Source organism: Telopea speciosissima, chromosome 9 (genome assembly GCF_018873765.1).
Source record: "Telopea speciosissima isolate NSW1024214 ecotype Mountain lineage chromosome 9, Tspe_v1, whole genome shotgun sequence".
NCBI classification, from domain to species: Eukaryota; Viridiplantae; Streptophyta; class Magnoliopsida; order Proteales; family Proteaceae; genus Telopea; species Telopea speciosissima.
In genome coordinates this window covers 58,781,012-58,804,691 of record NC_057924.1, presented here as the reverse complement: position 1 = coordinate 58,804,691, position 23,680 = coordinate 58,781,012, and the positions used below count along the sequence as shown (strand labels likewise).

General features: G+C 40.3%; 2 protein-coding genes across 5 annotated transcripts in view; one reads left to right on the top strand and one right to left on the bottom strand.

The window, feature by feature from the left end:
• Positions 1-16,845, top strand: part of LOC122639954 (molybdenum cofactor sulfurase) — a 127,705-nt gene extending 110,860 nt beyond the window's left edge. For all 4 annotated transcript variants that reach the window (XM_043833014.1, XM_043833015.1, XM_043833012.1 and 1 more), the window contains 5 exons: positions 4,517-4,665; positions 6,569-6,801; positions 7,918-8,054; positions 8,984-9,094; positions 16,187-16,845. In XM_043833014.1, coding sequence (XP_043688949.1) covers positions 4,517-4,665; positions 6,569-6,801; positions 7,918-8,054; positions 8,984-9,094; positions 16,187-16,291 — 735 coding nt within the window. In that variant the 3' untranslated portion in view covers positions 16,292-16,845. The remainder of the gene's footprint in view (positions 1-4,516; positions 4,666-6,568; positions 6,802-7,917; positions 8,055-8,983; positions 9,095-16,186) is intronic.
• On the bottom strand, positions 1,852-20,667 carry LOC122639955 (pentatricopeptide repeat-containing protein At5g66520-like). The gene is made up of 2 exons (XM_043833017.1): positions 18,927-20,667; positions 1,852-1,863 (listed from the first exon to the last, which is right to left on the bottom strand). Exon 1 carries the CDS (start codon positions 20,641-20,643, stop codon positions 19,078-19,080), a length of 1,566 nt encoding a protein of 521 aa, XP_043688952.1. The 5' UTR covers positions 20,644-20,667; the 3' UTR covers positions 1,852-1,863; positions 18,927-19,077.
• Positions 20,668-23,680: the final 3,013 nt, after the last annotated feature.

Genomic DNA, 23,680 nt, shown 5'->3' with positions numbered 1-23,680 from the left:
ATGAGCGCACTGAAATTCTGAATAAACTGCCCATAGAAAGAAGACAAGCCATTGAAGCTATGGCCTTCAGTAAATGTCTTCGGTGTAGGCCATTCAACAATACACTTGACCTAATCTGTATCAGCTTCAACCCCTCGTGAAGAGACAATAAAACGAAGAAGTATAACCTTGGACCACATGAAAGAACACTTCTTGAGATTAATATATCACTTCTCTTGACGGAGAACTCTCAAGACTTGCTTCAAGTGGTCAATGTGTTCATCCGGATGCTTACTATAAACCAAAATATCATCAAAGTAAACAACCAAAAATTTACCAATGAAAGGATGAAGTACCTGTGTCATGACTCTCATGAAAGTGTTGGGTTCATTCGTCAAACCAAAGGGCATAACCTTCCAATCAAACAGTCTATCTTTGGTTTTGAATATAGTCTTCCATTCGTCTTCAAACGGATACGAATCTGATAGTAACCACTTCGCAAATCTATTTTGGAGAAGATCATAGAACCAAACTGCATGTCTAACATGTCATCAAGCCGTGGGATGGGAAACCTGTACTTGATTGTGATCTTGTTGATAGCCCTACTGTCTTCACACATACGCCAAGAGTCATCCTTCTTTGGAGTGGGTAAAGCTGGAACAACACAAGGTCTTAGGCTCTCTTGAATGAAACCCTTCTGTAGTAACTCTTCCACTTGCCTCTTGAGTTCATCATGCTCTGTAGGGCTAAGGCGGTACATGGGCAGATTAGGTAACACAGAAGCAGGTACCAAATCAATTGCATGTTGAATGTCTCTCAAGGGAGGTAGTTCATTGGGTAACTCCTCCAGTACCACATCAGAAAAGTTGGCCAGCAGCTCTTTAATGGGCTGTGAAAGCTATACTTCCGGCTGTGGAGTATTTTCTCTAGTAACCAGTGCCAAAATCAGACCCGAATCTTGGCTGGTTTTCTCAAATTCTTTCTGTGAAACAGCCAGTAGCTTCTTCTCATGACCTGTACCCTTTTGATTGGTGCTCAAGGACTGTCGTTGGCACAGTTCAACAGGTAGGTTAAGAGGATGGAACACTGTTTGTTGTCCCTTGTGTTGGAATATACACTGGTTCTTTCTTCCACCAATTGTAACATCGTTATCATATACCCATGGCCTTCCCAATAGCACATCAGTTATCCTCATGGGAATAACACTACACTAGATATCTTCTGAGTATGATGGAGATGCAAAGGTACAGAACAACGCTGGTTTACCTCCATCTTATTGCCATTCAGTAGAGATACTTTGTAGGGTTGTAGATGTTTTTCAGTCTTCAATCCAGCCCTCTTCACAAAAAAATCAGAAACAACATTAACACAACTACCACTATCAACAATTACATGGGCATTGTGATCTCCTGAGCACATACGATATTAAAAGATGTAAGTACGTCGCCAATCTTCTCCTTTGGCTTCAGCAACCAAAACTCTAGTAACCACATGAACCTCATAGGTATCATCATCATCAAACATATCATCATAATATCCAGCTTCATAATCTCCATCATCCTGTTAAGTTATGTAATAAGGGTAGTTTGGGTACTAGTCTAGTATCTTACTCTCTTACCTTATATATTTTGTTTTTCTGTTTTACCTTTTACCTCCCTAGGGAGGTGGTGGTAATTTCTTTTATCTCATTAGTGAAGTAATATAGGTGTGGTGGAGACAATACTCCAACATACAACATTGCACCATTTTCTCTTCTTCTCTTCTTCTCTTCTTCTCTTCCTCTTCCTCTCTTCTTCTCCAACCTTCTACTTCCATCCTTTCCCTTGTTCCATTACACTCTCTTACTTCCAACTCATTTATGTGATAAGAATGCAAACCATCTTCCTTTTCAGCAACAGCAATAGGCTTTCTACGATGAGGGCAGTCTGTCGCATAGTGCCCAATGTCCTGGAAGTGGAAACATCCGACCTTGTCAGAGCTAACCATAGGTGCCTTGCCCTGGTTGTCAACCTGTGGATGAGCTGAACAACGTGAAGGTCCAGCAGTAGAAGAGCCAGTAGTAAATGGTTTGGATGCTGGAAAGTTTTTCTTGTTGCCGATAGCAGGAGTACCAAACCGTCTACCAAGAGATGCCAGTAACTTTTCAGCCTTAAGAGCCTTTTCAAAACAGTCCCTAACATTGAACACATCAGCAACACCGATAGCCTGTTGTTGATGTCATACCTCAATCCCAACCGAATGTATGATAACACCTGAATCTCATTCTCCGTAATGCCAGTACAAGAAGAGTGAATCGAACTTCTGCATATACTCAGCCACAGTCATATGCTCTTGACGAAGGGTGTTCAATTGGTCCTGTAACTGTGTCCTGAAGTGCCTTGGCAGATATTTCTTTCTCAATTCTTCCTTCATTTCAGACCAAGTATTAGGTGCAGTACCTTCATACTCCATATCCCCTTAAGTAGTTCTCCACCATTCATGGCAGATATTTCTTTCTCAATTCTTCCTTTATTTCAGACCAAGTATTAGGTGCAGTACCTTCATAGTCCATATCCCGTTCAATAGTTCTCCACCATTCATGGGCGGAACCTATTAGCTTAGTACGTGCTAGTTTCCTCTTTCTATCCTTAGGCAAGTCAAACCAATCAAAATAATCATCCAGTGCAGCTAACCATTCATAAAATATTTGTGGTTCATGGTTGCCATCGAATTCCTTGAACTCAAGCTTGACCTTTTAGACATCACCATAGCGTCGACGAGGATAATCATTATTAGCATTAATGTAAGACCTCATATGGTCTTCAAAACTCATTCAATTCTTTGGAGTTCGCTGTCATTCCCTATCGTCTCTGTCTTCACTATACCTGTCTTACCTGTGTTCTCTGTACCTTTCTCTATCTTCTCTGTATTAATTGTTATTGTCCATGTCTTACCTGTGTTCTCTGTACCTTTCGTATGTTTGAAAAGTCAAACGAGGAGCCAATCAACCAAGATCTGTTATGAATAGGTGAATTGGCTAGGTCAAAAATAGGTTTTTGGGTGAAAATTAGGGTTAGGGTTTGATGTATGGGTTATGTCAAGTCGAGGTAGGGAAGTCTTCCAGTGAAGGTCCTGAGATGTTTTAATGGATGGAAGTGTGTAAACTTGAATGGGCAGCAAGTTAGGGTTAGGGTTTCGGGTTTTTAGAAAGACAAAGATGATGGATGCTAGGGTTTTAGCTGGTCAGAATTGGACCAGCTTACGATCGAGTGTCTAGGGGACGGAGGGATGCTCAGTCCTAGTATGGGGCTGAATGGATGGATGGTTAGGTCTGTGGGGGAATTTAGGGTATGGGAAACTTGAAAATAACAAGGGGGGAAGCTAGGGTTGAGGTTGTAGAGGATTAGGAGAAGAAGGATGGGGATAGGGATGATTCCAACCTACGTGTAGTTGCAGAATTGTCCTGGCAGCAACTTGTTTGCTTGAAAAACTTGAATAAAAATCAGATCTTGGACAGAAAACTTGAAAGGAGCTTCAATAGAATCACATGGGCTTTACACTGCATGGTGTTGATTGGATCAAACACCAATCCCACCAGCTTTGACCAGACACAAAGCAATTCTTCAAAGAAGAAACAAAGTTGCAGAGCAGCAATTCCAGTTTTCCAAAATTCAGAGGTGAGAATAAACCACCCCCCCCCCCCCACCGAATCCTTTATTTTACGGGTCATTGGCCTTGCTCCTATTCAGCCTAGGAGTATCAATACTCCTAGCCGGCTAGCTCTAATATCACCTCCCTTGGCTAAATCATGGGAGGTGTGGACCCAAAGAAAAACAAATTACACTGAATTAAAGAAAAGGTGACTTAAGTCACTTAAATTGAACCACTGGTTCAACCTGGTTGGGCCGGTTCAATTTAAAACACAAAATACTAGAAATAAAACTAGGTATAAAAGTACTACTACTACTACTACTACTTGGACAGCCGCTTCTTATTCTTCTTCTTCTTGCGGATGTAGTGCTTCAGCTCTGCATCATATATGTAGGATTCTTAAAATGTTTGGGGTGTTACAATACACCATCCAAATGAACCACTATTCCTATTGGGACAGCTTTTCCCTGATAAAGAGAGAATGATTTTCTCAACTCTCTTTATGATCCAGGTCAACCACCATCACTATGCACAATTTTGCCCCTGTTAAAGACAAGAAATTCTCAAGTCTATTACATCACTTGCAATCAAGTGGCAGTTTTCTTATTATAGACCACAATTATATTCCTATCTCCTGCACTTCTCTTGTGGTATATAAAGTATAAAGGGTGTCTTTCAATTTATTTTATTTTCTATAATGAGTCTTTCTCAACCATTATTGTAGGCTAGTGAACAATAATATATGGATCTGACATAGTTTGCTGTTGACAAATATTTTAGTTTCTGTGATATTTTGTATGTATTCTACCTCAATTATTAGCATGCATACTTACATTTATCTCTTAATAGAGAATGCCTTCCTTTTCATCTTCAAAGATGCCTTGTTCATTTGAATCTGGTTTTGCAGGCTCCTGAAATGTGTCTTATTAGTACCTTTATCGATCTCTCCCAGGGCATATTGGTTGTGGACTCACCACGTTGCAATTTGAAACTACAGATAAATACCAAGTCAGATCCCTCTCATGGTGTGAAAGAAGTAGAATTACAAGCCCAAAGGTGCATGTTTATGCACTAGTGTGATGGATTATAGTTGCTTCACTTGCTTGTTACTCATTCTCAACTAAACTCAACTAAGTGTTCCCTAACACAGTAGGATAGTTGTATCTTGTTAACCCTGCACATTACTCATTCTCCCTCCCGAATTATTGTGCTTGCATAATGCGCTGTAGTTTTTCAGCTTGCTCGAAAGCCCCAACTCTAAACCAAATAAGGAAAAAACAACCTTATTTGGTTTAGATACAGGCAACTATATTCATCTCTTTCTGTCTATACGCATATCGATCTTTTTATTCGAAGCAAGCATATGTCGATCTGGCTTTCTATACGAAGAAGCCCCCGTCTATTTATTGACGATTCCACTCTGATATCGAGGTAGATCTGCCCTATGAAAGCTTCAGACACTTCTTTCGTGCTCTTGCTACTGGCTCGAGATCTGACTTCACAGGTGCTGCTAGCCAGGGGGAAATTCTCACAACTGGGCAGGGAGAGAAGGGGGATCTATATAATATTTTAATGGAGAGCTGTATAACTTAGCAAATATAATGCTTAAATTTCCAAACATTAAATTTCAGTGTTTGATTCCTAGATCTTAATACCTTTGACAAGAATTAAGGGCAACAGTTTTTGTAAGAAAATTGAAAGTCACCAATACAATTTGGTGTGAAAAGATTTTTTTTTTTTTTTGTTTTTCTATTCCCCTATCCTTCAAACAACTCAGTACACCAGGTCCAAATCAATTTTCCTAGGTTTTGTTGACTATTTAGAAATTTCACACAACTATTTGGAAGTAATGAAGATGATCTAATAAAGTACAACTCTCTCTCTCTCTCTCTCTCTCTCATATATGTATATATATAACTGAGAACTTTTTGGCATAAAAGTCTGAATAAAGGATGAGGTATTTTGAACAAATGGTGTCTCACTTGAGAAATAACCTCCCAAAATCCAATCACTTTCCTATTCCGCATCTCAAAGCTGTCCATTCTTCTAGTAATGGAAGTACATGATGAATACTTTTCCATGGATATATAAAGGTCCCTTTACCAGCCACCTAGCATCTATCTCTCTTATAAGAATTTGTACTTGGATCTGATCTTCATAAAAAAAAAAGGGGGGGGGGGGGGGGGGGGATTGATACCTTGCATTGCAGAATCTTGATTACAAATTTTAGATAGGAGTGAGGTGTTATGAGAAACTAAATTTCCTTTCATTAGTCCTCCTACCTTTATTTGTTTCGGCTGGGGTCAGGTTGTATCCTAATTGATTAGTTCCTCCCTTTTACTTTCAAAGGGTACATGAAGATATTTCTTCTTATTCAGTCAACAGTTCCAGCCACTTTCTTTGGAACTCCATACTGGATTGCAAGTAGACGGGGAGGTTGGCAACAATGGATTCCCTTCTCCTTTTGTGCATCTTTTGTTGAGGCTTTACTAGTGTTGTCTGTCCTGGATATGCTTTCATGTTTAACATAATTTGTTCCTTATCCACAAAAGAGGGGAAAAAGATTCGTATTTGTAACCAATGCTCATCTAGTTTCTGATGAAATGCATCAATAACAATGCCGCTGTTTCGAATGGAATTTTCATGATAAACAAAACTATTAAGTCTTAAACCTTACTAGGAGTGTCTTTGACACCCAAGCACGCAACCTTGGAAAATGCTTGGTTTCATCCTCAAAGGCCCTGAAACTGTCAAAAGCTTAAGCCACCATAGAAAGGCCGGGGAAACAGAAAAATACGTCTGTAGTTGGGGTTTCTCTGTTCAGAAGTCTGAACTATATCTTGAAGATGTTACAACTTACAAAAGACGATTGCTTCCAAAACAAAGTATTCTTCATTTAAAGTTAATGACTAAATCTACCATGGTGCCTTGATCTAATGATGGCTTTGTTTTGAACTAGATATGTTGTGCAGGGCTATAGTAATGAAGTTGATCTGTGGTTTACCATTGCAATTTCTCGTCCTTGCAATCTATTAAGATGTTACAGTTCTGAGTCCCACTCATGCATGAACAATGGAGGCAGTGCAGCTATGTGTAGAGATGTTGGCAGCAAATTGAGTTTTGTCAATGAAGCTCAATTCCTGCTCATATCTGAGGACAGTGTCTCTGACCTCAACACCAGGTTATGCTCAAGTATGTTCCTAAAATTTACTTATTTCCTGTCTTGTAACAGCTATTCTTCATGCTTCTGGTGCAATCGTAAAATTTTCTAGCCTTCTTTCCTCCAAAAGAATTCACATCACTTGCTTCAGTACAGAATTTTCACTTGGAGGATAATCCATTTCACTTTAGGTTATGCATTTGAAAACTATATGGCAAATTTTCTGCATCCTTTTTACTTGGTTTTTTGATTTTTCAATAAATTGTAATGTAGCCTTACAAAGCCCCATTTTCTTTATTTGGTTCACTGTAAAATTTGAGTGGATATAAATTATATTACTATATAAATGGTGTTAGAGTTGAAGTAGTTTTTTTTTTTTTTTTTTTTTTTGTTTTTCTGTAGTTACCATAAGTCAATTCCTCATAAACAAAATGAATCAAGGTTAATGGATCTCTTACAATATCCTGACTCTCCCAACTGATCCTTGTTTCCATATCCTGCCATTGTGGCTAAAGCGAGCAGCAATGGGCAGGACCTAGACAGGTCAAGTTGGCTTTCTTTTTGGCAAATGAGGTAACAGACCCTGCCAATTAATAACCAGGTTCAGAAATGCCATCTCAAAACCCGGAAAAACTATGTGAGCTGGCCTAGCATTTACTTGTATCGTCTGGGTTGGTCAGGTTGGGTGCAGAATGAGAAATGCCAGCGGAACCTAATCTATTTATTGAGTGGATCAAGTTCTTTCAATTAGTTAAAAATATAAAGGAGGAAGACGTGGAAGAATTGGAATTGTCCCTTGTTAGTATTAACTAACGAATATGTTCACCTTGACAGTCTGCGCAATCATGATGGTTTTTTTTTTTTTTTTTTTTTTTTTTGAAGGAACATTAAGGAATTACATAGTAAGGAGCATTTATTTGGGGACTGAAATTTGTCATCAATTCAATCACCAAATAATGAAACAGATTGATTTCTTAGGGGCTTATTTTTTGGGTGCAGTTGAAAAAAACTGGGAAATCATGTTTTGCATAACAGTATTTTTTATAATAATACTTTGATGTGAATAAATAAATATATTTTAAGCTTATAAGAAAAAGCATCAAATTTGATGGTGAAAATTCATGCAGGCTAAGTTTTTCTTGTGGCAGATGTACGAAATGTTAGACAACACCAGCAAATTCATATTGATCCGATGAGATTCCGTCCCAATCTAGTCATTTCTGGAGCAGAACCATATGCAGAAGATAGCTGGAGTACTCTCGACATTGGGAATAAACACTTTACTGTAAGCTCCTTGAACTTTGAATGAATATGTTTGTAGCATAATGATGAGATGTTTTAGCTGAAATGCTTCTGCGTTATCCGACTTCTAATACAAGTAATACTCATCATAAGATTGTCCCCCAAGAGATTTTTATTGGGAATATTATCTTCTATTAGTCAGCATGATATATTAATGGTGTCTTTTTTCTAGTTAGTGATTGTTGCATGTGACTTTGCTATGTAAATTATGATTATTTTCAAACATTATTATGCTGCATTTTTTACAAGATTTATTTTCTTTCTGAAGCCCAATGGGAAAGCATCAAATGTTCAATTAAGTATGGCCTGCTGGTTTGTCAAATGTCAAGTTATTTTGTGCTTGCATGTTCCTTCTGTGCATCAGCAACATCATCCGAAATACCTGAATAATCAACATAGTCTTATCACACACTGAAAAATTTATGCAATAGAAAATGATGATGAACCACGACATTAAGTCTTAGAACAACATGAGATCCATATTTTGGATGCTTGGTATTTCTTAGAATACATAGTCTAGGTCTTGTTCCAAGTTTGACCTCAGATAGAGCCTATTAGAGGGCAAAGATCCATGTATCAGACCCCATGTAGCTGAGATTCTTCTTCCTTGCCGGGCTGTGCCTCGTTCCTCTTATTCCCATCTTTCATATTTCTTTTATTTCTTAATCTTTCTTTTGGCACTTTACATTTTTCCTTTCCCATTTCATTCCCCATCCCTCTTTTCCCCTTCTCTGTTTAGACCTCCGTTTTTTTTTTTTTTTTTGTATCCATGTAGCTGACCCCATTAAGTTGGATAAAGCTGAGTTTTTTGTTGTTGTTGTTGTTGGTATTCTTAGAATATCTATGCCTTCTCCAGCTTTTTCCAGACTTGTGAATTTCTTATAGTTCTGTCTGTTGATTCTTTGTTTGCAGTCATTAGGTGGGTGCAATCGTTGTCAGATGATTAATCTTGATCCTCAAACGGGAAAAGTGCACAAAGCGAAAGAACCATTGGCAACTTTGGCATCATTCAGAAGAGTGAAGGTCAGTCCTTTTCTGTTTGATTAACAGGCATGATTAGACTGCCAGAGTGACAGCCCTATTCTTTTTATAGTAAGTGGCTCTGGCAGTCCCTATTCTATTTATAATAAGTGACATACAGGTCAAGTACATTAATGCCCCTATGGACAGATTTACCCTTATACCCATATTACACTCAATATTACAACTCCCCCCCTCAAGTTGGTGCATAGATATCACACATGCACAACTTGCATATATTAGGATGAAACAACTCATTACTTAACCCCTTTGTAAAAACATTTGCTAGCTGATCTCCAGATTTTATGAAAGGAATACAAATCCCCTTGATCTTTTCTTTGATGAAATGACGATCTATCTCCACATACTTGGTGCAATTGTTCTAGATTGGATTGTGAGCAATACTAATTGCAAACTTGCTATCACAATAAAGCATCATAGGAAGGAAAATGTGAAGGCCCAGGTCTTTCAAGAGATTTTGAAGCCACATCAACTCACAGATGCAATGGGACATGGCACGAAATTCAGCTTCAACACTGGACAGAGCAACAACTGCCTGCTTCTTACTCCTCCAAGTAACCAGTTCCCTCCCACAAAAGTGCCATAACTGGTGGTAGATCGCCGATCATCTAGAGAGCTGGCCCAATCTGTCAGTAAAGGCCTCAACTTGTAAATGGCCATGAGAAGAGAGGAGGTTCCCTTTCCTGGCGCAGACTTCAAGTAGCGCAAGATTTGGAACGCAACTTCTAAGTACAAGGAGTAAGGATCATGCATATACTAGCTTACCAGTCTAACAGCAAAGGCAATATCAGGATGAGTGTGGGATAGATAAATCAGCTTTCCAACCAGTCTCTAATATTGTCCCCTATCCCCTGGATCACCAGTCTTACTATTGAGATTAACATTCGCTTCAAGAGGAGTATCTAAAGGTCTACAACCTAACATCCCTGTCTCAGATAGAAGATCAAGGGTATATTTCCGTTGAGATAAAAAGATACCCTTGGTAGAGCGAGCAACCTCAATACCAAGAAAGCAATGTAGGTTACCTAGGTCCTTGATCTCAAACTCTTGACCAATGTAAGTCTTTAGGTGAGAAATTTACTCTGTGTCACTCCCAAGTGACAACAATGTCATCAACATACACAACGAGGATAGCAATCTTGGAACTAGTCCTCTTAATGAAAAGGGTGTGACCAGCATTGCTTTGAGTGTAACCTACAGACACCATAGCTTTGTGAAATCTCCCAAACCGGGCACGAGGAGACTGCTTCAATCTGTAGAGAGCTCTCTTCAGCTTTCTAACCTTTCCCTTGGTTTTCTGACATGAGAAACTAAACAGAATTTCTATATAAACTTCTTCCAGTTCACCATGAAGAAATGCGTTCTTGACGTGAAGTTGTTGCAAACCCCCATCCTAGATTCACAGCACAAAAAAGAATCACACGGATGGCATTCATTTTTGCAACTTATGTGAACGTCTTCTGGTAACCAGACCATGAGTCTGGGTAAATCTTCTTGCAACCAGTCTGGCCTTGTACCGGTCCACTGTCCCATCCATATTTTGCTTTATAGTGAAAACCCATTTGCAACTCACTGTCTTTTTTTGCAGTAGAAGAGAAACCAGATCCCATTTTAAGAACAGGTATCGGCAACACACAAAACCGTTACGATACCGATACGGTATCGACCTAGATCGGCTGTACTCGGACAAAATTACCCCTGAATTTCCTTTAAAAATGAGTTTTCTGACTAGTTTACCCCTTATTCGTACTTTGCTACCGATACGGTATCGGCACGGTATCGGTATCGATATTGGTGACTAGCAAAACTGGTACGTATCACCCATTACAAGTGATACGATACCGACACCTAGAACCATACCAAGTACCATTCTTTTTCAGGGGCTTGCATTTCTTTAATCATGGCTGCCTTCCACTGTGGTTCTATGATAGCTTCTTGCCAATTCTGGGGAATGGAAATAGAAGACAAGGAAGACACAAAGGTATGATATGAAGGAGAAAGAGAGTTGTACGAAACCATCTTAGAAATAGGGTGTTGGGTATAAGATCTCATTCCCTTTCGAATAGCAATGGGTATGTTGAGAGATGGTCATAAATAATAGGAGAATCAGAATAAGTATTACGATATTACCTGACCGAGAGTTAGAACCTGGATCAGGAGATGACAGTTGACTTGGTGGTGGTGCAAGTATCACAGGTGCCAGGGTGGTGTCGATTTACTGCTTACAATGACGACAGACATAAACTTTCATGGGCGGTTGAACGTGAACAGGAGAGGACTCCCCCTGGACTGAAGGAACTAGAGAAGTAGAAGTAGAGTCTAAGCCAAGAATAGAACAGCTGGAGGCACATCTTCGCAAAACAGAGAAGTATCCCCCCCCCCTGAAGAGCTATCGGAGAGTAGTAAGTAGCAGACTCATAGAACACATCCATAGAAACAAAGACCCGACTAGGAGGGTGATAACACTTGTAGCCTTTCTGGGTAGCAAAGTAACCAATGAACACACACTTTTAGTCCCCGGTGATCTAACTTACCATGAACATGTTGATTCAGGACAAAACAGGCACAGCCCAAGACTTTAGGTGGTATAAGAAATGTGAAAGAACCCTAGAGAGCTGCAATAGGAACATTCATTTCAAACATAAGAGCGCGGGCCACCTCCAACAGATGCCCTTTTTTTGCATTCAGCCACACCATTTTGAGCTGGTGTTTCAATGCAATTGGTCTAATGGATAATCCCCTGAGTAGCAAGATAAGACTGAAAGGAAACCTCAAAATATTCTTTGTCATTATCACTTCAAAGAATTTTTATGGTAGAGTTAAACTGGGTACGGACCATGGTGTGAAAAAGTTGAAAAAACGACATGCTTCACTCTTTTAATGCATCAAATAAATCCAAGTAATCTATGTATGACAATCAATAAAAGTCACAAACCAAGAATAACCAATAATGGAAGCCTGATGACCTCAATCCGAGGAGCTGGCCTCTGGTCTTCTCCCTGCGCCTATCTCCTCTATCCTTGCTCCTGCCGAGCCTGCAAAGCCTAATGACCATGACCCTGTCACCCCTCTGCAAACTTTCCCAAAGTCGCTTCCCCTTCACCTCGGGATTTCTTTTCTCAAATCGACTTCTAAATGATTTTCCCCCCTTTTGCCTTCTCTCTCCTTGACTCTCCATTCCACTGTTGCGGTCCCCCCTCTATCGATTCCCTCTGTAGCCCACCCCAACTCTTGTCCCCCTTCGGCTGGCCCATCTGGTTCTAATGGGCCAGCTACCTCTCTTATATCCTTTTCCTCTCGGACCTAGCCAACCCCTTGTTCACTTTCACTAGCCCATTTGGTCCTAATGGGTCAATTCCCTGTTCTCACTCATCCATTAATTCTACCAGGCTTCCCCTCCCTGCCGCCTCCACTTCTCTTCACGTTTTCCGTCGTTGTAACCCCAACTCCCCTCCTTTCCCTAAGAAGCGTCTCTACCTCTCTTACTCCCTGATTGCCTTGGAGTAGCATTCGCCGTTCAACTTTTTTTTTTTTTTTTTTTTAACCCGAATATTACTTGGGACCCGGGCTGGACCCTAAGCCTTTATTAAAATCAATGAACAAATAATAAAGAATACAGGGGGGGACATTCCGCCTTACCCCTTCCCAAGACAAAATCACACCTCTCAATGAACAGCCACCCCATACAAGAGTAAAAACAACCAAGCCTTTAGCTTCGTAGGACAGGAAGGCCAGCCTTGTCCTCACGGAGAATGGCCTGAAAGGGACCACCCGGCAAGCTCTCCGGCTGATAAACAATAGAAGTCATCGCAAGACAAGAGTGCTTGGCCAACCAATCAGCCGCTCTGTTGCTCTCCCGGTAGGCAAAAGTGATGTTGGCCCGAGTACAAGCTAATAACTCATGAATCTCCTTGTAGTGATACCATCCTTCCCATAAGTTACCCCTCCTCTGATTAACTGCTCTAACCGTTGCCTCTGAGTCACAGTTAATCACAACATCCGTGAACCCCAAATCCTTACACAACCTTAAGCCATCCCTCAGCGCCCTGAGTTCCGCCAGTGAGTTGGTACTCGGCCCATAAAAATTAGAGAAGGCTGCCAGCGCTTTCCCATTCCGGTCTCTAATGATCCCACCTCCTCCACCCAGGCCAGGGTTACCAGAACAAGCTCCATCAACGTTCAACTTTACCGAGGAGAAGGGGGGGCACCAGTATACTGGGATGGGCCGTTTGCACTTTACGATGGGAGCTGTAAGATCAAGGTTTCCCTAGCAGATCCGTGGGTGCCTACCTTGGTCAAGTAGGGCAACTCCCTCACCCAGGCTTTCATTCGCCGTTCAACTTGGATATCAGGAACTATCCTCTAAGTAGTGAGCCCATTGACCCGGGTTAGTTGGCCCTTTTCGAACCGGGCTTGGTTCTTTGGATTGCTTGGCTTCTTGTTTTTCTTTTTGCGTGTTTTTTTTTTTTGGGGTTGGGCTTTGACCCTTTGTCTTGTCCCTGCTTTATGGTACAGCTTAGTGTCGGCTTTTGCTTGTATCCTCTCCACCTCCCCCTTTCTCTCTTTGGTAATTGAATTTTTTTATTCATCCAAAAATAATAATAAAAATAATGGAAGAACAGGTAGGGGGCCCCACACATTAGAGTGATTTAACATAAAAGGAGAAGAACTTCTATTATTCAAACTAGAATAAGTTGCATGAGTTTGTTTTGCCAAAACACAAGCATCACAAAAGAAATCCATGGGATTACAGTGCTGAAATGAACTAGGAAAAGCTTTAACCAAAGTGCCAACAGGGGGATGGCCTAAATGCCTATGCAGAGGAAGTAACTTAGACAATACTGAAGGAGAGCCGGTTTGATGAGCTTGACCCACTGAAGAAGTGTCATCGTCAAGCCAATAAACCATGCTTCCTACCACAGCTAATCATTTTCTCCATCACCATATCCTGAAAGACACAGTGAGAAGGGAAGAAAGTCACTTTACAATTCAGAGCAATGGTGAGACGGATGATAGAAAGAAGGTTAGTAGAAAATTTTGGAACATGAAGAACAAATGTTAAGGATAAAGAGGGAGAACAAGTGACAGAACCCTTTCCAGAAACAGTGGAGAGGATACCGGGGAAAAAAAAAAAAAACTAGAAGAGTCAGTCATATGATCAGTGGCACCGGAGTCAATAATCCAAGGATGAGAGACAACCGATGCATAATGACCACCAAAAGTAATACCTTAGGAGGCTAGGTGAGAGTCGGAGGAAATTAGAGTAGATGTAGAGGCAGAAGCGGGAGCAGTGGAAGGCTCCAATTGAGTCTTCAAACACCTAAGCATGTCAAGCTCATCCTGAGAAAGAGAGGAATTGGTACTATCAGGTGCAGGTTCAGAGGTCTCAATGTGATGTACAGCTTGGGAGGATCGACCTCGGCTACGGCCTCGTGAGGATGAGGAGGTAGGTCGGCCATGCAGCTTCCAACAGAAGTCCTTGATATGACATTCCTTACCATAGTAGGCACACTTGATTGGTTCCCTATCAGAGGAGGAACGGTCCCTAGAGTGAGGGGGACCACTTTTAGGCTGAGTAGACCAATGAAGTAAGTTTTCATGGTCATGAGTAGTATGTTGTAGCATAGCATACATAGTTGTCAAGGCGTCGCCTAGGCGTCCAGGCACCTAGGTGGTCGCGTTGATTTTGGACCCTCTCCAACACTTTGGGTCGCCTAAACGGCACGAAAACTATGATAGCATGGCGACAGCTGTCCTCCAACAGGATCAATGAATAAGACTACTCCAAGGTAGGGAAAGGATCCCGGCTAAGTGCTTGGGCATGGATCTGATCATACTCAACAATCAGCCTAACCAGAAAATCATAAACCTGGAATTTATCTTCCCGTTTCTTGAAGGCAGTAGGCATCGGCATTATAGATTGCCTGATAGGTGTCATAGAAATCAAGCTCGGTCACAGACTACACGGCTCAGAATAGTATTGAGAAAGTGTTTGGTCCTGCTGCTTGGTTTCGTGAAGTTTCTTGCGTAGTTTATAAACTTGAGCATCTTTCCCAACCTGGGAGTAGATATTCTGGGTTGCTTTCCAAATCTTGGTCGCAGTATCCAAAAGAAGATAGCCTCGAGCAATTTGAGATTGCATGGAGTTGATATGAGGGCATTACCAAGGAGTTATTAGAACTCTACTTCCTCTGTGAAGCATCAGAAGTAGGCCTTGTAGTTTCACCCATCAAATAACCTGATAGCCACATCAGATAATTGCTCCCATCTAATCAAGCAGAGCTTTCAGGGAATAAAGGGAAATCATTACGAGTCCCACGACCCAACCCTCCAATTCCAGTAGATGTAGTTGAGTCGGCCAACATAGTTACCACTCTGGTTGATCTGAAGAATAATCAAAAAAGGAGCAAGGTCATGAAGGAATCGATGATAATCACGAAGGACCAACAGGAGGTTGATAGAGGGTTCAAAAAAAAACCTGAAAAGTCGATCCAAGCCTCAAAAAACTGGGAAAAATCGATCTCAAAAATCCTGAAAAGTCTATCTCAAAACCTTGAGAGATCGATCTCATCTCAAAAGCTGGAAAAAATGGTTGGAACATAGGAGGGCTATCAGATCATTTATTCAAGGGAGATCTGAGAAACCAATAGAGGAGGCGATAACCCTCGGAAGGTGAGAAAGAGAGAGAGAGGTGCTGAGAGAGGTCGGAGAAGAGAAGAAAAGAGGCAGAAAGTGGAAACTGTGGGAGGAGAGAGAGAGAGACGGCTGCTAGGGCTGGGATCCCAAGGTGGATCTCAGATCTGATTCCATGATTGATTGAGAGGTACTGCCGGAGTAACAGCCCTATTCTATTTATAATAAGTGACATATAGCCTCTGGACAGATTTACCCTTAAACCCATATTACACTCAATATTACAACATTTTCTATTATTATTTCTTTAGTAAAGACCAGTGAGTATTAACTAGCACTCAGTTATTCCTCAAACAAATTTCTCAGCATTGTTTTTTAAAGCAAAGTCAATTACTTGTTGTGTAGTAATATGCAATCAATACTGTTCTTGTGTGGAAGCAGGGAAGGATTTTCTTCGGAATCCTGTTGAGACATGAGAATATAGTGGGACTGACAGAAGAAGCAAAGCCGTGGATCCAAGTGGGAGAAAGTGTACATCCGTCATGAATTGTCGATGAACGGGAACCAATTTCTTACTGTTGAAACAGCCTTCTTTAAAATCTGTATGATAGATCAAAGGTTACAGGTTCACATACAACTTCCAAATACGTTAATGCTTGTCCAGGGAGCTGGATCTGCCATTGTTGTGTATGGAATCTCAGTGCAACTCAACTCAATCAGTTCAGTTCAAATAAGCTTTATTGCTGCTAATTGTGGTTGGTGCACAATTCCTGTTTTGCCATTCAACTCTAAATAATGTCACTTGTTGACCCAAAACAATCCATATCTTTTCAGACCGTTTCTCTTCAATTGACTTTTGAGCCTAATTGTTCTTTCAACTCTTCTGGCATTGTTCTTGTAACTCTTTTAGCATTGTATATATTCTGATTAAAATGGAGAGTTCAAAGGGGAAACTGGGAAAGGAAAGATCTTACGTTCTTTATACTTGTACAGAAATTCTGAGCTTTGTCAAAGGGATCAACCCAGATGAAGATCTTAATGTACTACAGTATAATGTAAACAGGTTATTATATTAAAGAAACACTTTGCATTCCCTTTTCGTTGTCTATTCTACTTCGTTAAATGATCTTTACATTTACCCCATTTTCATATTAGGTGCTTAGCTTCAAATTTTCCTTGGAAATCCATTGTCCTGGAGAATTTCACAAAAGTGGGAAATGGAAATAAAGCTAGACCCTGTGTGGTTATGATATAGGAATACATAGTTTTCATGCACGATATCAAGATATATCAAGATAGTTATGAAATAAGGTACTTGCACTTGGTATGTGAAGGTGGTTGAGGCTCTAGTTGTTTTGGAAGACAGGGACGAACGGTGGGATAATTTTAAATCTGGTTATTCCTTGATGTTGTAGCATTTTGTTTTCATGATGTGAAGGTAAATGGTTTTGCTAATGAATCAAGGTAGGTCAGGCTGAAGCTTAATGTGCTTTGAGGAGCGGAAAGCTCCTTTCCCAGGTTATTATTTGAACCCTTTGATCTAGTCATTTCTGTGTAATAAAATTGGTTAATAAAAAAAAAGAGAGAATCTGCAAAACAAAATTCTGCTAAACTGCCAAACATGGATTCGTGCATTCCTTCTTATCCCTTGTGGATCAAGCTACCGAAAGCACTACAAAGAAAGGAGAAGATTTCCTCCATCAGGGTGGATCATTCATCGCACCATCCTAGGGTTTCCCTTATAGAGTTTTAGTATTTTTCCCAAACACCCTTGCGATGCCCTCTTCCGCCCCTTCCCACACCTGTGACAAATGGATTGCCATTTTCCGTGTGTGGAGGGAAACTCGGTCCGAAAAAAAAATCAGCAACATTTGTTTTCCATGCTGACTCCATGACCTTACTTGGTAAAAGAACTCTACGGCTCTACCCCACTGGCTGATTCAGGATCCAAGAAACCCCTCGTAAGTTTTCCAGAATATTGAATGTCAGGAAGAAGCATCGCCTAAAATCGATGGCATTGGAGCTGCGCCCACTGGTCTTCGCATATTGCACAATGAAGTCAATGCACCCCTGATGCATGTCGTACATGGTTCAAAGATGATCAGTAGGAACTGTTCAGTGGTACGTAAGCATCTCAAAATGTGCTTATGCAGACCATCCTGTAGAGTGATGCAAGAGGCCTCATTATCAAGAGCCAATTGTGTAGCCGTTGAAATCTGCCTGAGCCGAATTTGCAAACAGAGAGCCAAGAAACAAGGCAGAAGAGAAGAGCTACAAGAGTGAGCTCCGGGGGATTCTCTCCTATGCATAGGTCAGATCTTACGGAAACAATAGTGGAGCGAGAAAGTAGCAAGAGCAGTAGGCTTACAATTGTATGATTTTACATGTGTACTTCAATCATTGTAAGCCTCATGTTCACGTAGTCTTGAGCTCATGCAAAACACGTACTTTGGAGTTTGGGTGGGAGATCTACCTGGGAATTATTGAACAGAATTTGTCTCTTCTTGTAGTTGGCATCATGGAGAGTCCCTACTGGGAGTACAATGTCTTGTATTCTGTCGATTGGTTTGTGGGTTGATTCCGAAGGACAGTTAAGAGACCATAGGCCTCGAGGAAGTTGAGCTGCATGATTAAAATTGAACTCAATAAAGATGATACAAGGTGTGGGTGGATGGATGGTATGTCTGGACAACTTTCGGAGCTGCTACAAGCTACCAAATAATCCTTTCTGGTTTGGATCCAAGGGGACATGGAAGGGGACATGGAACATCAATTAATCCTCAAAATCCAGAAACTCTTTCATCCATTTTGACTCTTTAAGTCCTTGAATCCTGAATCTGCTATAAGAACATAAAGTTCTAAATCCTTTGATCAAACCTGTCAAACTACAAACTCCTGCTCACGAAATATCTATGAGAAAGTATCCTGAATCTGCTATAAGACCCTTGAAAGGCACCCCATCACTGACACCTTTTTGATTAATGGATGCATCCAGTCTCTGTTTCTTAACCTTTTCACGGAGTTCAATACTCTCAAGCCTTATTTCAAATAAATTACAAGGAGGCCAACTGGGTAGCCTAAAATTATGTCCAAATATGATTACTTTGATTTCAAACTCTAACAATGCTTCAACATTTGGTTTATGTATAAATCACCCCTCATCCATATCCATCTCCAAAACAGAACTGCAACAGGTACAGAGAGTATTTAATGCAGAAAACTTGAATTCCTTGAAGAAATTACTCCCTCTAACAGATCTTTTGAAGATTAGACCGGGATTATGAACAATCTCAAGGACTGTTCCATTCCCAATCAATGCCCTGAGATGCAAATTATTCAGTCCCAACCATCTTCAGCTCCCTTTTCAGTTCACCTAACATTCCATAGATCTCTCTACTTTGAGGATGATTAGTGTCTCCAACAATGAATTCATGAATGTTCCCATCCAATTCTATGAAACTACATCCTGTTTCTTTCTTCGCCCCTATATCTTCCATTGCTCTCCTTGTCTTCCTAGCATCTTCCCATCGGCCAGCAGCTGCATAGATGTTTGACAATAGAACATACCGGCCACCATCAAGTGGTTCCATCAATATCAGACGCTTTCCTACACGCTCTCCCACCTCGACATTGTTGTGTGTCCTACAAGCAGCCATGAGTGCACCCCACTGGGAAGCAAGAGGTTCCATAGGCATATTGCATAATACCTCCTCGGCTTCATGCACTAGACCAGCTCGGCCCAGGAGGTCTGCCAAACACCCATAGTGCTCAACCTTTGGCTCAATGCCATATTCCCTCTTCATGGATTCAAATATCTCAACTCCCTCAGCAGCCATCCCTGAATGGGCACAAGCAGAAATTACAGTCAAGAATGTCGTCTCATTCAGCATCATTCCATGCCTCCGCATCCTCGAAAAAATCTCCAATGCTTCCCATCCATGCCCATGCATTGCAAGCCCACCAATCATTGCATTCCACAGTATAGCATCCTTGATATGGATCCCATCAAACAATTCAAATGCAACATCTATGCACCCACACTTAGCATACATGTCAACAAGAGCAGTCCCAAGAACAACATTCCTCTCCCACCCTAGCTTGTTCCTATCAATATAAAGGTGAACCCATCTCCCCTGATCAAGTGCACCTAAGTTAGCACAAGCCTTCAACACAGTAACCAGTGTGACCACATCAGGTTTCACACCCAAAGCTTGCATCTCACTGAAAAGCCTCAAAGCCTCAACAAAACTACCACTTTTTACATATCCATCAATCATGGCACTCCAAGAAACCAAAGTTCTTTGGGGCATTTTATCAAACAGCTCTCTTGCAGCTTCAACATTACCATGTTTACCATAGGCAGAAATCATTGAATTCCATGAAACTAAATCCAAATTCAAGCTCTCATCGAACAACAAACAAGCAACCTCTAATTGACCCATTTTGCAGTACATGTTCATGAGTGAGTTCCTCACAACAACCAAATCCTCCATCCCCTGTTTCAAGATCTGGCCATGGATCTTCCTCCCTAACTCATTGTCCTCACAACTACCCATCATGCAAGCCTTCACAACAAGTGCAAACGTGTAATTATCCGGTGGGACCCGCCGCGCTAGCATCTGGAAATAGTAAGAAACACCGGACTTGGGCGAGTCGCGCTCGGCATGTCCAATAATCATGGCGTTCCATGTGTAAACATCTGGCAGATCCAACGAGTGGAAGATGACTCGGGCGTATTGTGGATCACCTCGGCCCGATTTGAAGCAGAACTCAACGAGTCGACTTGCTACGAAAGGGTCTCGGATGAGACCCGACGTGATGGTGTGGCCGTGAAGGGCTTTAAGATCTATGCTGCGATTAAAGGAAGCTTCTAGAAGGGAAAGAATCGATTTTCTCATCTGTAGTGCGAAATGACGAGGGATGAGAAAATTGGCTGTGGGGACTGGGGACTTGGGGAGGGAGTTATATACATCTCTCTCTCCTAAGTGCTTTTGAGGTTTGTCCCATATAGTAAATTTGCGGGTAATTACAATTAAAAAATTGGGAAGATGAACCTTACCCATTGTTCTACCAAAATTTAAAAAAAAAAAAAAAAAAAACACCTTACCCAATGGTGTGGTCCCTACACCAGGTTGGAGTGGGGGCAATGAGGAGAAGCACTTTTTTTTTTGGTGAAAAATGAGGAGTAGCACAAGGGCATCGATAAGAAGAACCTTTCTATTTGGTGTGGCCTTTACAAGAATGCAGGGCCAATGAGAGAAAGCACAAGAGCATCGATCAATGAAATTTTTCATTTTATAAGAAAACAGGGTATTCATTTCAGGGAATTATTTCTGGATGTAAATTGCACGTGACCAGACAATGGTTTTTTTTCCCTACAAAATTATACACCTCCATCTAATATTGAGAGTGAGAGAAAGGGGGTAAATGGGTCAACAAGAAGAACAACTGATAGAACATAGGAAATGGTAAGATATAAACCATTTTATTTTTTTTTTAAAAAAACCTCAAAATTGTGCTTACATTTTATGATACATAAGAAATGGTAAGGTATACTTGTGCACCAAATTTGATTGTTAAGCGGAAAGGAACATGAACATATTAGATATCAATTTGCAAAGTGTAGTCAAGCATATTGCTACAACCTACCAAAAAACAAAAAATTTCAGAATAATAGTTGAATGGCACTGGAAAAGCAAGCATGATACTTTATGGATAAATACTTCATTTATTTATTTTTATAAGCTTGTCATATCTATTCATTCATTAATCACCTTCCAATGGCTTGAAACCCAAAGAGGCAGTCCAAACCTGGACTACTCAGGCTCCATTTCACTTCACTACACATGGAAAACTCTTTTCTTCTTTCCCCTTCACTCTGAACCCAATAAAGCCCTTGTGCTCTATTCTATTGGAGCTTTGGAGAAAGCTAATGTGTCCCTACATTTTTCTTCTTTGTAACTCCTTTTTCTCACTAGCGTTTCTTTTTTTCCTTATCCTCAATACATTTTTCAAGAGGGGGGGTGTCTTAGGTTCTATGGGAATAATGCCATAACCTTCTGGAAGAAAAAAAAAAAAAAAAAGGATAAAAGATACCTCTATCTTGAATCTCAAGCTAATAAAATAAAGGAGTTAGGGTGTTAAATTTCTAATATAGCATTCATTATCATGTTACATGTCATCATCTACAATGTCAAAAATTTTGATTTGCTTATTTGAGGATTTGATCAAAGTCATTGAAACATGTGAACCATGATGTATTACCCTTTGGCAAAACATCATTACCTCAAAGTCCATATGAATCCCAAAAGTCAGGACAAAACTAGAAAGTATTTTATTTTTTTATTTTTTTTTTGGTGCAATTCAAGGGCCGATCGGACATCAATTCCATCAAGGCCCCACAAGGAGGTAAGGAGAGGACCCACAAGGGGATCAAATATGGTACCCAAAGGCTCCACTTCTTGGAAAGCAAATAAATGTGGACTAGATGTCGCTAAGGAGACTAAACTACCGATCAAGCTCTTGACGCTGATCACCTAAGGGAGTAGCGAACCACCTGGACAAGTCCTGGATCGACAACTAGAAGGTATTTGATTCTATGTAAATGGGTCAACTCATATCTTCCATATCAAGGGTTCTTGACATTAAGATATAAAAATATGACACTTTGACTATTATAAGTGTCGTATTTAGTCCTGATATGTTATTTGAATTTTGGTGCTTTAAAATAAATGTCATCCCTTCCACGCTCAAGACCAAATTTATTAAAAAATATTATCTAACATAAAATATTTCAAAAACTCCTCTCAATTTACATTCAGTCTAAGCTTTATTCTATTTTCATGGCTATGGGAGAGTGCACAAGAATGGACGGAGTATCGTAGGCGTGCATGAACATAAGTGATAATGCATGACAACAGATCGATTTTCTAAAGTATTTGATTGAATTAGGTTCTTAAATTTGACACTTGGCCAATCTAAACTATATCCTCTTCATTCAATGGTTAAATTTTCCATCATCCATCCACATGACTCAAAATGGAGTATTTTTAGGAAACCCTCTTAAATGAGGTCATGTCCATACAAAAATCAAGTGGAGGGATCAACATACTACTAGTGTATAGTATCTCACTCACCCAGCCAATGGGACGCATGGGAACGAGTGTTTTATGGTTTTTATACATGAGTCCACATGGTTAGCCAGGAGAAAGAGTATTTGAGACTGAGCGAGGGTGTTCACCACCATCAGTATACATGTTATTTTCTATTATACCTTCTCATTTATGGTCGGCAGGCCAGGGTTGGGGGAGGCTAATGATTTGTAAAATAAATGTAAGAACCCAATTTCTCTCCACCCATGATGAAGAGAGAATCTCTTCGGCCACTCTATTTGATCCTTTTTATTGAATTGGAGAAGGATATTTCGGATTCTGAACAATAGAGGGTGGGAGTTAATGATAAACCCAAAGTCCAATCAGAGTTTCACATCACCATTAATAAATACATTGGTGAAGAAAACTGAATCCATTTAAGATTAGAGTGAACACTTATTAACTCTATCAGTAGATCTATGAATTTCGTCCTCACCTTTTGAAATCAATTCTAGTTTTGTAGGTTAATTTCCTGTCGTTGAATAAAAGGATATTTTCTACTAACATATTACCTGACCAAGTGCCTTCATTTTGAAAGAATTGGTCATGAAGAGTATTAGTCAAAATTGGCATTCTTTGTTAATTAAAACTTTAAATCTCTTGTCGAGGGTATTAAATATTAAAATCTGATTCAACTATAGTTAAAGCATGAAATTGGACAATTACATTCACTTGCTCTATTAATGTCTCAAATAATTAATTACCAGTGACGACTTTAAGTTAATAGCTGAAGATGTCAATCTGGTTAGGGGAAATGGTCTCACATTGCCCTTTTCTCAAACAT